Raw genomic sequence first — 14218 nt, 5'->3', positions numbered from 1 at the left:
AATGCTTTCTGTAAAGAAATACATATATAAAAAATTTCCATACGTTTCTCTGGCTTGCCCATTTAGAAAACAAGTCAGTCTTTCCTTCCTTTCCCCATACCCAAGAATTTAGTAGTAGTGTAGGTAATAATTTTATGTGCATAGTTGGTTAACAAAGAACTTCTTTTTCATAGCCCCTCTGCCTCTGATTTCCCCAAAGATTGTTTCTCATCAATTATTCCCCTTGTCTCTATTCCCTTTGCACTTGGTTTAATATGCCTTACTTTGGGAAAAGGGGGTATCCCCATGAAGACATGTTAAGTAGGGAGAAAAATATTTTTTCATCACAAGTTACACGTTTTCCTGCAGTAGCTCTCTAGCTGAGATGTTCATTTCCAGCCTTTTATTGCCTCAGGGAGGGTTTTGGGGAAGGTGATGAATGGGACTTAGAATGATGGAATAAATTCTATTATAAAAGTCTATGCTGCTTTTTGACACGCTTTATTCGATGTCAGTGTTTTTCCTCAGATTTTTGTCTATTTTACTAATTTTGTGATTTGCTGGTTTTGTGAGTATTTGTATATTGCTATGATGCATAGCTAGTTTCAAAGGTAGTATCTCTCAACCCACTTAGTAAGCTGAATATTTGCAGCTGAAGGTTTTGAAAGGCTATGGTATAATATCATACTGGAAGGCTATCATACAAGCTCTGTCAGTACACTTTAGTGCTAGGTAAGGCAAAGGAGTGTGTATGTGTGTTTATAAATCTCTACAGTGCTACGTGCTGTATTAGCTCTGAGGCAATATGGCAAAATCTGTATTTCAGGTTGAAAATGAGCCTGCTAAGCTTGGCTGATTGATAGTTTGAAATTGTTCAAGTTAAAAGTAAGACTTCAACTAAAGGTCTTGAGATAACCCTTTTTTTTTTTTTCTTAAGAAACCAAACTAATATAGTTTTACACTTTTTTTTTTGCACTGTTTGTTCGCTAATGATTGTTTACTGTTTGCTTCCATATGAACATGTTCCAGTATACAGATGAACCCGTCTTTGTGAAAGTCATCATTAGAAAAGTTACAAATAACAGTTAAATGATTCGGTCAGTTTGCCCATTGCCATGTAGCTCTTTCTCATTGCTTTCTATTTAATTTACCCTTTCAAGAGCCTTAGTTGATAGTTAATTTTTTGTCTCTTTACTTTGAAGTGCCACTTCAGATTTTGATTGTATCTCACAACAGATATGTGGAATCTCAGCCAAGTAAAATGGAGAATTGTGTATTTACTACTCCTGAACATAGTTGGCAAAAGATGCACCTCCCTCCCAATATGTTGCACAATTTTCCCATAGACGCACTGGGTGTTGATTTAGTTTTGCTTTCTTCATAACTCATTACTTCATTAGAGGGAAGTCTGTTTACTGTAGACATTAAGTAAAAGAATGATGTAGTATGTTCACTAGACAGATGAATCCTGCAGAGAGTTTTGGTCATCTCTTCTTAACCCTCCCACAAAAAGGGACAAATGACCTTCTGTGATTGAGTCCTTTTTTAACTCTCCTACAGAAATAGTCATCTTACCGTTTTAAATATTAAGACAGATTAATAGGGAATGATTATTCACTTTCCTCACCACATAACAACTAGGAGTATTGAACAAAACTGTTGTTCAACAGGTTACAAAGCAAAACAACCCTAAACTAACTTTTTCATGAAGTATGCAACTAAATTGTGTAATTAGGTGTTACAGGCCAAAAATCAATGAGTTATAATAGAATTAGACAAATTCACAGTAGGTGGCTCATCAGTGACTCTTAAAATATGGTGGTCTAGATGCCACTCTGATTTGGAAATCTTTCAAACATTATTTTTTGCAAGCTGGTAGGATACAACTTTGTTATGCCCTCTCCCTGAGTATTTGCTACCACTGTTAGGTGTGGGATAATGGGTGAGGTGGACCCAAATTAGCTGCTCTTATGTTCTTATCATTCCTTGAAACCTCACAGAAAGCTTCAAGTTCAGGAGGTTTCCCTATTTTATCTTAATGTCTTTTACAATTGGCAGGAAGAAGTTTGAAATTTGAGACTAAAACTAGTTAGTTTACCACGACCAGAATAGAAAATAATCATAGTAGGACTTCTTTTTTAAGGAAAGGTCAAACCAGAAAAGGTTTTTAGTTTAGATCGGATATATAAAACACAGGTCATATTTAAATATTACAAAACCCTATACTAATGCTGTAATTTGTGATATTCCTTTAAAATACCATTAAAATACTCAAAAACTGTATTTTACTATTCTACTACTAGCAATAAAATGCTACCAAAGTAATATTCAAGCTGTACAGTTTAGCTGCCAAAGTTTTAAAGAAAATTAAACCGTTGAACTGTGGAAAAGCGACTGCATAAGCACCTGTAACTGATGTTAGCTGAAGTGCTAAACCAGCTTTTGGCAGCATGGCCTCTTTTGCAGGTGCACAGAATATTTTCTTTGTGTCAGTTTATTCAACTAGTACAGTTCATTAAGTATTTCATTTGAAGTTGAGAAATGGGCTGGGAATTGAAATAGAAGAAATGCTTATTTTCACCTTTCAATCTGTGAATAAAAATGAGGTGCGAGAGTCTGAGATCTATTAGTTTTAAAATCTTATAGGATATATTAGTCTAAAGTGATTGATTTAAATTCAGTAACTACACATAATACGCTGCTTAAAAAAGCCAGTCTGTTTAATAAGATGAATGCTTTTTGCTGTGTCCAGCAAGTTGGATGACTAAGATGACTGGTGTTTTTAAATATATCTACAGTTTAGTTTCTATTGACATCTGAAGGCCATTTGAAAGAGTTTACATTAAAAAAACCAAAACAAAACAAAAACCCCCAAAACCAAAACAAACAAAAAACCCCCAACCAAAAACCCAAGCCCTGCCCAACCAAGAAACTTTGCACGCATGTGTAAGGAAATTATAATATAACACAAATCAATTTTTTTTCCAAGTGATACTTAAAATACATAAAATGTTCGAAGCTGCTCTAATTTTTAATCCTGTGTCTGAAGCTGGAAGTTGGAGGATGTGCATCATTCAGTGGGTGTACAATGATGATGTGATTCACAAAGATGTTTCACCTGGATGAGAATAAGAGAAAGCCTGACCTGTAGTGGAAAGTGCTGATTCTTGTTGGTAATAGCCAGTGTGTTCTCACAAAGCTCCTAATCAGTCTGCCCAGCAAGGATAAGAGTTGCGCATTTTGCCAGAACTCGGGTTGGGAAAAAAATCACAACTCCCCGTTGTGACTGATTAATCCTTGTGCCACAAGGATTCTGCTGCAGCAGCTTCCCCTCTGCCACGTGGTACCCGTAGCCAAGACTCTTTGGAGCGGAGTCATGGTGCTCCCAGCACTCCATTAACTCTGTGCGCTCCCTCTCCATCTCATGAGGAGCTGAAAATAGGAGCACTGTGTTGATAGAGGCGAGAAGATCCTGAAATAACACTAGATCTGGTGTGTGTTGTGCCCTTAAGTATAAGAAAAGAATACTTGTTAAGATCCAAACTGAAGTCTTGTCCTTCAGCTGGAAACTTTCGTGAGAGAAATTTTGAAATGGGGAAAAAGTAGCAGTGTTACTTGTACATCTTCTGTAGATACATACGTATCCTAGTGCCTTCAGATTAGAAGTGGTTAACTTCTTTTCATATGGATGTGGATTTTGATCCTGAAAATGGATTCTAGATTAACTTTATTACTGAAATAATGTATGTTGGTGATTCTTACATGTCCATCTTTGAAACTCTAAAAGCTGTAAATGTAAATATTCCATAGTTGTTTCATTAGGCACCGTTTCTGACAATGGCAACACCAAAGAAATTTCATTCTGGTCATGAAAGCTGAGACAACAGTTCTTGCACTTCGTAACTGAAATCTGACTTAATTTGTTATAACACATGCAACCAGAGAAAATAATTCTTTTGAAATTTATGGCATTGAAGAACACCACCCCGAAACAGTCTCTCTTTAAAGCCTTTACTGGGTTTTACTTGTAGGCAATTGCTTTTATTTTTCTTTGTAAGAAAAATTACACTTCATTTAGAGTGATAAGGAAATACTTTGTTCTGCAGTGGGTTAATATGTAAAAGAGAAAGCTTGTTGGAAATGGATTTTCATCTCTTTATAGATTTAAGTCAATTGTCTTAACTGTTACATCATCCCTAGTTCATTAATCTAATCTTGTATCCATGGGAATTTAAAAAGTGCAGTATGCACTTTGGAAAGAACAGATAGCTGTAGATCTGAAATTGTATTGATAGGTGCTATTATGAGCAATTTGAGTTAGTTTTAAACATAAAAGTCACATCATCAGAGCATTACATATTTAAAAAAATTTTAAAAAAAGTGGTATAGTCCTATCACAAGGTAGAACGTACAAGCTAATGCCAGCTACATTTTAAGTACATGGCAGAACTGTTACATGATGCCTCAGGTGGTGGTAAGCAATAAATCTGAGGGTGACCAAATTTAGCCACACTGATTGCTTAGTGCTGTCAAAAAGCGCTGACCAGCAGAACTGTCTGTATGCCTGTTAATGTGAAAAATCTCTGATGAAAAGAAGAAAAATGGGCATACATTAATGACCTTCCCTATATTTAAATATAAATTAATATCTTGCTTGTAATATTTTGTTTGCAGTGCCTGAACTGTTTCATGATGGGACCAGTTTAAAAGTCATTCTGACTTCCCAGTTTAAATGGTGCTTGTTTTTGTCATGTCTGTTCAGAGATCTTCCAGCCAAGCAGAGTCTATGCTGAAGTGCAATTTCACATTTGTGTGTGTATGCATGTAGTATTTGTGGTGTTTTGTTTTAAGTCTGACTTGAAATTTTGTTGGGCTTTGCTCAGAAGGAGTGCTAAAAAAATATTTTGAGGCACATACAGGTGAGAAAATAATTTGTCTGTCTGTCCAGGCAAGTGTAGTTTGGAAGCAGGCAGCAGAATAATTGTCATTGGTATGGCCTTTAACAGTTGACAGTTAGATACACACTTGATGGACAGCTTTTTTCCCATCATAGTCAGCATTTTTATATGCGGGAGCAGAATTTAAAATCATGGCTTTAACTGTGTAGGTGATTTATTGTAAACCTCTTTCTACCCACTTACGGTATTCTGTCCAAGTGTATCTTTTGTTCTCCTCTAAAATAGTTCTTCCCCGTCACCTGGAAAAACAAAGAAACAAAAAAGCCTCATAATATGTCAGTTGCCACTCATGCAACTAACTGATGCATTGGCAACACATGTGCTTGCATTTCCTATGTTCCTTGATTTGTCAGCTTACCCAAAAGTCACCTGAAAGTATTTGCACCAAAGCAATGCTGAAATAAATTTTTAGTACATAATTTGACTGCATTATATATAGCACAGCCTACTGAAAATGCTCATGGGTGATGAACTCTGGTTGTCTTCAGCAGTTTCCCGAATTTGGCCCTGTAACAGCAATGTGCAACCTAAGTATATCCCAAAGACTAAAAGGATTTCAGCCTGGAGGTGAATGGTGCTTTCCTGAGCAAGGAGGCTTAAGAGCAAAAGAGCAAAATGAAGGAAGGGTTGGAATAATCTTTTTTGTGGTAGTGGTCACCCTGAGAGATACTCGTCTGCCTAAATTTAGGCATCAAATTCGATGGCAGAACTCGGAACCTAGAGACTCTGAAGAGTTTAGGGGAACCCCAGGAGGGACAGCTGGTGCTCCAAAGTTCCCCTGGCCATGTTTGGATCCTGAACTCCAAACCTTACGCTGTTTACCTGAGGTTTCACAGTGTTCTTAAACCCATCACTTCTGGTTAGTCAGCCCCCTCCTAACCTCAAATGCTGATTTCTGATCTTCCAAAGGGCTTAAGTGAAGCGAGACAAGAGTGCGCTCCTATTCAGGGTATATGTTAATGTCTGTGTACAGCTTTTTGGTGAAATTAAAAAAACCCAAACAAACAAAAAAAATCCAAATAAAAAAATAGGATTACATCTGGTATGGAGACGTTTCTTTTGCCATGGTACTGATGCAAGTTTTCAGTTTTTAATTGTGCATAAATGGCAGAACTTCTCTCTTCTGTTTTTTTCCCAATGTAACCAATTTAAATCTAAGTGTGGTTTCTACCATATGTTTGTTTCAACCATATTTGCAGTTAAAAAAAATATTTCCAAAACATGAGAGTTCAGGAAAAATACACAACCATGAATCTGTGTAGATACTAATTTTTGAGGGTGATGCCAGCAAAAGGAAAAGATTGATCTACATGGCTTGAAACTAAATGATACAGTTTAGTTTAAGGAAGGAAAACTCCAGGACTTTTTCTCATCAGCCTTGTCAAAGAGTATGTATTGTGAATAAGGCTGAGATATCCATGTGTGCTTAGAAGGTGCTATGGTACCATAATAGAAGGTAGTCTTGCAAATTTTGAAAGAAGGGGAGATACACTCTGAAGTGGTTGAGGTTAAAAGCTGTCATCATGAGAAAAATTTTAGTCTTGGGCATGTGTTTGGATTTTCGTTGTCTGTAAATTACTGATGCAATGCAGCAAGATGTGGATAACTAGTTTTTTAAACTGAGTTCCTAAGTTTAAAATACAAAGTGCTACTCTGGCACAAAACAGTAGTGCCTGTAAATAATGTGTTTGTATGATCAACTTGGTATCCAGAAAGAAGTTTTTCTGTGTCTCATCATTCAGGGAAAAGATGAATTTTCTGTTTAAGCTTACACTGGTTGTTATAAATGTTCTGCACAAATGCAAGAGCGTGAGTAGAATGACATGGAAACACAACACGACAAAAGGAAAGCAGTAAGGAAAAAGGCACTATTCTCTTTCCTGACAAAAGAAAACAGATGACAGAATCTCTTAAGTAAACGTGTATAATTGTATGTAGTATGTCTGTAATAAATGGTATCCGTGATGGTTTTCCACTACATTTTACCCATGTCTAAGGAAGACAGTGATGAACAAGTTCAAGGAATGTATGTATAATGGATGTGTTCTGACTCCTGAGTCAGGTTGAGCCCTGGGCAGTGGGATTTGGGGAGGTTTCTCTCTCCAGAGTGCAAGGAAGCATGCTTGGCTTTCAAGAGCCCTGTGTATGCAGTACAGAAGAGGCAGGGAGAGGCTGAAAAAAGGAAAGGAGCCTGCGGGAGAAGTGCAGGCTGGGAGGCACTGAGTGGCAGGGAAGGTGCTCTTACAGCAGGGAGCAGCCTGAGCCACAGAGGAGATGAGGGGAGATGGAGGAGAGTTGGTTAGCTCAGGGAGCCGCTGAGAACTGCTGTCTCCTGAAACAGAATAAGGGATTCTCCCCGCAAAGAGGGAGAGCACTGCTTCTTCTCAAGTCTTTAATCCAATCTTCCTGCTTGCCATTTGTTTTCCCCTATTAGAGAGGGCATTTTGATTCAATTTACTTTTGTCTAATAAAAGGTTGTTTTCATGCTCCTGTGTCTTTGTGGTGTATGCATGTAAAACAATAAGGGCCAGAGGGACTGTTTTGGATAATTTTAGCTGAAGACTGCAGCTGACTTGGTGCACAGAGATGTTACGATTTGTGATATCTCTGTACAAGAAATGATGTTATATATGTCAGTAAATACATTTTAAAAAATTAAGGAAATAAACTCTGATTTTCTCTTCAACAAGAAAATGATCTGTAGGACCCTAAAATTTACAACAAATTGGGAGAAAAGAGAAAGCATTGTAGGTAATGGTCAAAAAGTCCAGGTTTTGTGTGAGTAGGGAAGCATTCCAAATGAGCACCATAAATTTCATAACCTCATGGCAATAAGCAAAAACTTGTAGGAATAAAAAGCAAGCAAATAGCTGCAAGGCCACCTTCCCAAACTGGAAAACAGTAATATTAATCCCGCTGTTCCTGCAAACTTTGGTTTCAAAGTTTAGGCAGCTGTAAACTGAGAATTGGATAATGTAATTTTGCTTCAGTTGCTCTGGAAAACAGGGGCGGAAGGCAAGTGAAAGGATGTCTTCAAAACTGAAGGCAGGGTGGATGTGGTAAAAACAGTACCTTGCAGCAGCAGATGGAAGTGCTGAAGTATGGTCTGGTCTTACTAGACAAGCATTATATGAATGGTGTGGTACAGGAGACCTCTTCTTTCAATTGCTGCGGAAGCTGGGAGGCCCTGGAACAAATGAGGGTCCTGTGTCCCAGCAGTCACAGTGATGGGAGACTTCATCTTTCTCTCAGACAGAGGAATGAGAGAGAAATGAGGAGTTGCTTGTAGAAGACAGCTCAGGAAAAGGAGAAATCTTAATTTCAGAGTGTTGGCTTTGGGAGAAGGAGTGAGCTTGATATAAGTGATTTTTGGGGGGTGTCGTGTGTCCCCCCGCCCCCCCAAATCTTTGGCCTCTTTAGTTGACTGTGGAGAATTTTTTTTACACTCTTTGAGTTACCGTTGCTTTCTCACTGTGCAAAAAGGAGGACAGAAATGAGAAAAGGGCCTGGGATGATGGCCTTGAAGAGTATAAGCAACAGTATGTTTTAATTTGAATTTGGAATATGGCTCATTGAGTTTTGAAAGTTTTACAAATAGAAGTACCAATGCAAAGGGCTTTCTGGTAGTTTAGCAAATGCATTTCTCTGTACTGTTCATGTTTATGTCAAAAGGAGTTGGAGACTAAATTATGCTGAATCATACAAAAGTTTCTTAGGGTCTGTTTTCAAACTGTTGTACTGAAGAGAGACTGAAATTGGATACAGGTGACCAGAAACCCTTTGGTCATACATGGAAATACGTATTTTAAGGAATAAGAATCCAACACTTTTTGACTTTAGCTTTTATACACCTTCTTTATCAAATGTGCGTAGAGAGGGGAAAAAAATTTCTCTTCAGCACCATGTGAAGAACAGGAATATTTGAGTGGAGAGATTTGGTTCCTTTTGACCTACTGAGACCTTTGGAAAATCACACAAAATGGATAAATTTGGTGATCAATCCTTTTCTTCAAAATCTCCTCATGCATAGCTCTTTATCAAGATGATAATCACTTGGAACAAAAAACAATAGTTGCCTTTTGATTTTCGAGCGTTGCCTCAATACCAGGACACAAATTTAAGTCTTACTTTTGCTTTTCTTATTGGTCTCCTACATAAGTGGATATAGCGATTACTTGTGTATAAAATTGTTGCTCACTATGAGGAAGGGTAAGTGCATTAGATTCTCTGGTTGTTCCTCAGCATCAGGTGCTGGTATTTATTCCAGCTATAATTACAAAGTTGTGCTGAGGGTGAATGTGGTACAGTCACTGCAGCCTTGTTAGCATCTGTCTAATGAGGAAACTGTTGCATGTTCAAACTTATGTTATAGGTCTAGTAATTATGGCTACCATCAGTCCCAGACACTATAATTAATATTATAACTGACAGTTATAATCTTATTTTCACTCACTTGCAACATTTGAAAGATTACTTGAGACCAATGTGCTTTTCAAATTTTTTGTTTGCCCATGAATGAATTATTTTGGAAAGACTTAGGAAAAAAGAAGTCATTTTTGTTTAATTTCATTTTGGATAATGTGAGAAATTCCTTTATCATATTACTAAAGATGTTTTCCCTCTCGCCCCACCTGGAAGTTTTGCAGGAAGTATTTTAGAGCATATTCTGCTAACTGAACAGCTGTGTCACTAGAAGCTGCTGACTGGTCTTTGAGGTTATTCCCAGACAGCACTTGAATAGACATGAAGAGTTAGTAAGTCTAACTGGAGATGCCTGCAAGAGGAAGCTGTTTAGTCTACAGCTTCTTTGAAACAACTGCAACTGCCTATGTCTGTTCCCTGGGAATCCTGGCAGTCAGCAGTGGGAGGCAGATCTGCTGTGAATAAAATCTCTTCCCCCTCCCCTCTTTATATCCTTATTTAGGCTGTCTCTGCAGAGCCAGCCCAAGGCATGTTAGATACTAAATGAAGTTAATAGAGGGAGTTATCCATTTATCCTTCACCTGCCTCTGTACCCAAAAAACCTGTGCCTAATCTGTCATTTGCATGCCTCGGGTTGGGGTGGCACGTAAGTAGTGGTGATGGACTATTGCATCTTGTGAGCTTATGGAAATAAAATTTATGAGTGTATATATATGTGGGTATGCCATCATATTCAAATCGACCTTCCCTATAGGTTAAATGTGTGTTTTGAGTTTGTGTGGTGGGGTTTTGGTAGCAGGGGAGGGGCTGCAGGGGTGGCTCCTGTGAGAAGCTGCTAGAAGCTTCTCCAGCTCCAAGTCGGACCCGCCACTGGCCCAGGCCGAGCCCATCAGTGACGGTGGTAGTGACTCTGGGAGAACAGATTTAAGAAGGGGAACCTGCAGTGGAGAGTGGAATGTGAGAGAAACACCTGTGCAGACACCGAGGTCAGTGAAGAAGGAGGGGGAGGAGATGCGCCGGAGGAGGGGATGCCCCTGCAGCCCATGGTGAGACAGCAGGCTGTCCCCTGCCAGCCCACGGAGGGGAGCGGTGGAGCGGATGCCCACCTGCAGCCCAGGAAGGAGCCCACGCCAGAGCAGGGGGATGCCCCCCAAGATGGTCGTGACTCTGTGGGGAAGCCCGTGCTGGAGCAGTCTGTGCCTGAAGGACTGCAGCCCGTGGGAAGGACTCAGGTTGGAGAAGTTCACGAAGGACTGTTTCCCGTGGGAGGGACCCCACGCTGGAGCCAGGGAAGAGTGAGGAGTCCTCCCCTGAGGCGGAAGCAGCAGCAGAGACAACGTGTGATGAACTGACCCCAACCCCCATTCCCCATCCTCCTGCACCGCTGTAGGGGAGGAGGTAGAGAGAACCGGGAGTGGAGTTGAGGTGGGAAGGAGGGAGGGGTGGGGGGAAGGTGTTCTAGGGTTTGGTTTTACTTCTCAGTATCCTTGTTTTGATTTGATTGCTAGTAAATTAAATTGATTTTGTTTCTTCCCCAAGTTGAGTCTGTCTTTTCCCCGTGACCATAAGTGGTGAGTGATCCCTCCCTGTCCTTGTCTCGACCCATGAGCTTTTCTTTGTATTTTCTCCTCATCCCGCCAGGGCCAGGGGGAGGGAGGAGTGAGTGAGCAGCTTCATGGTGCTTTGTTGCTGACTGGGCTTAAACCACAACAATGTGAGTTTGTATAATTGGTATGGGAGAGACAAGGAGTTGCTCTGCATGGCTTTTGGACCTACACCAGGAGAAAGTAAAGAACAGCTGAAAACGAGATCATGAGATCCCAGTTTGGTGGGTTAATGCAGAATAGCACAATGAGAGCTGTCCTTAGTGTGCAGTGAAAGGCTTTAGACCATGTTGTGGTTTAGTTAAGTAACGACTACTGGTTGTAAGAAATAAAAATAGCAGCCCACTTCTTCCTGTGTTCACGGTTATTTCTTAGATTAAGTGTCCGATTTTCTTGTTAGAACTTGATGGTACATGTGGTCACAGATATATGCGACTATGTGTTTGTTTTTCCGAGAAAGTGCCTTTTTCTCCTGTTTGTCAGCAGTTTTCACCTAATTCTGCAGCTCATGGATGAAAGTCTATATAACAGCTTAAAGTGTTCTCATTTCTTTAGCTTAGTAAATATTAAATGGCACAACCCCATCAAATCTAGTAATTTACCAGGTAGATATTGCCACAGATAAACTTATTTTTAAGCGCTGTACACCTCTCTTAGTTGAACCACATGAAACTTTACCTTGTGTTCCTGTAGCACCCTTGAACTATTGCTCTTTATTTTGTCTCTTAGGCACACCACTTCTAGTACGAAGGAGCAGTGATCCAGCTTTGGGCCCACCTGCTGACTTCCAGCCAAGTGCTTCTCATCCCAGTGACCACAGTCTCAAGCATGTTGTGGCAGTAGGTGTCATGTAAATCACCTTTTTCTTAAGGGCAAAAACTGTTCTTACCTGTTGGTGTGTAGCAGTTTTATAAGCTATATATGTATTTTCATCTAAAGCAAAGTGCATCACACTCATTTTCAATAAAGCAGAGAATTTCCTCTGGACAAAATGGTTATTTTAGATGATACAGTCAATTAACAGTGGTTCTCTTTTAAATTAAGAGATTCACATAAAGCTCAATGGTGATTCAAGGCACTGCAATATGAACTGAACTTTTAGCAATTATTTATTTGTGCAGTATCGTATCATCCAGTTTACCATTGCTTAGTGGAAAAAAAAGTACTTCCCCTTTAATATGTTTCATTGGTTTTGCACCCTTTTTCACTTCCCTTGTTTTCTCATGGCATTGTTGTCTTCCTTTGGCACCCTGTTACTATCCTGCGTGGTCTCTTCTTTCTCTCACTTTTCTGTTTTACAACCTGTCTCTTCCCTTTTGAGGACAAATTTGTTTTCAACATAGTTATTACTAAATATTAGTGCAAAGACACAGTTATTCAGGATGCAGTAACTCTTAATCAGATGTTATTGCAGGCTGTCTTCAGTCTTCTAAAAGTGATACTGTCTTGGTCACACTTGGGCCACATTTTTTACTTTGCAATTTTAAGTCCTGAAGCTTTGTGTTTGTGTGTGGGGAAGGTGTTCCTATATTACTTATGCTAAAGAATTTCATCTTTTTGTCTCTGAATGTCAGCTGGGATACATAAGTGTATCAAGCAGAATAGAGCTTTTTCATAGACTTGATGTTTGCTTAGAAAGCTCTGGTGGGTCTGCTTCTGCACTGCTTTATGCCAAATGAGTGCTGGCTTAAATGATGGTGCAGTTGCACCTGCTTTCATTTGCTTGTGAAATTTATGCCTTTTCCCCTTCAGCTTCCCTATGCCTGTTGCAATTCCCTCCCTGTCCCCAGTTGTGTAAACCAGTCTCTCACTGTTTTGCTTCAAAACAAAAAAATGCTCAGAAACCCCCAGCCTCTTTGTTTGGCACAAGGGGGACATTTCAGCCTAGATCACAACTAGTTTATAGCAAGTTTCCACAAATGGCCGTATTGGCACATTAGGGAGCAGGAGGAAAGAACTGGGTTCAGCAACACATGCTTGAGGTGGGAACCTTTTCAGCTGAAGATGTTGTATTAAAGACCATACTTCCAGTTAAGTTCATGTGAATGAAGTAAGTAAATAGAAAGTCATATGACTTGCATATAAATGATGTTCTGTGGGTCTGAATCTTAACTCTCTAATTCTGAAGGCAAACACAGGATTTTAGTTGACTGTTCATTGTTTCTCCTTGCATGGCCAAATGTGTGTACATCTTATTTTACAATGGCTTGTGTTATTTGCTAAGTGATGCAATTTTAAAAGTGCTAGTGACTCTCTAGGTATATTAGGGTGTTACAGGAGGCTGAACTTTGTCAAAGTCCTGTGTCATTTGTCAGACCTATTTGAGCTGAGACGTTTTTCTTGATGTTTCAGAGCACTTACATATTAATGAAATACTGACTTAGTCTGATAAATGAAAGTACAAAGAAGAATTCTTGGTTAACAGGGCAGATCTTACCCTTTGCAAAGTTGAGAAATGTGTAAAGTGAGTATGTCAGTATGTAATGCTGACCTCTGGTATTTTATAACCATGAAAATTGAAAAAAAAAAAAAAAGCTGGAAAAATCGGTGAAATTTATTGCATTCCAGGACATGTTTTGAATGCTTTATTTTTGACTATCAAGGAGAGAAAGATAGGTTTTTGGTGTTTTCTTGTTTTTTAAAAATATAATATTAGCAGTCACAAGTGCCATTTTATGCCATTATATGAGGACTGCAGTTATATTTGGAGGCTAAAACCTCACCATGCTTCACTGACTTGCATCAGTACACAAGAATCCTCTAGGCCTAAAGGAATTCTCTATGCCTGAAATACAGAGCATCTCTCTGTCAGCTACAGGGGTAACAGACAAAGCTAGACAGATAACAACAGTGGAGAATGCTCTCAGATTTTTTTAAATGTCATTTAAGTGGGGGGGAGGCCCAGAAGGTTGAAAGTTTTTATTGTTAAAGTGAAAATCTGTTACAGCAAAATACATTACACCAGCTTACTTTTGCAGCAGTACCATTTCTAAAACTCTCATCGTCAATCATACTGAAATGTGCTTTGGCATAATGTTTTGGGAAGCATAGAAAGCTTAAATAACATAGGTTAAATTAGGTACAGATTGTTTTAAAACACGGGGAAGAATCGATATGTGACAAATGAAAAAACATGGCACAAACAACTGAACACTGCATTTTGAATATAGGTATGCTCTTTCACACGAGTTTTAAAGCAGTATTTAGAGAAAATTCATTTGTTTTGTATGTTGCTGCTGAAAATTTAAAATTAAT

General features: G+C 39.0%; 1 protein-coding gene across 4 annotated transcripts in view; it reads left to right on the top strand.

The window, feature by feature from the left end:
- Positions 1-14218, top strand: part of PARD3B (par-3 family cell polarity regulator beta) — a 447999-nt gene that overhangs the window by 152459 nt on the left and 281322 nt on the right. For all 4 annotated transcript variants that reach the window (XM_052791531.1, XM_052791532.1, XM_052791533.1 and 1 more), the window contains exon 4: positions 11693-11802. In XM_052791531.1, the coding sequence (XP_052647491.1) occupies positions 11693-11802 (110 nt within the window). The remainder of the gene's footprint in view (positions 1-11692; positions 11803-14218) is intronic.

This window comes from Harpia harpyja, chromosome 7 (genome assembly GCF_026419915.1).
Source record: "Harpia harpyja isolate bHarHar1 chromosome 7, bHarHar1 primary haplotype, whole genome shotgun sequence".
NCBI classification, from domain to species: domain Eukaryota; kingdom Metazoa; phylum Chordata; class Aves; order Accipitriformes; family Accipitridae; genus Harpia; species Harpia harpyja.
Note: the sequence above shows the minus strand (reverse complement) of the source record. Positions and strands in the feature narration are given on the sequence as shown.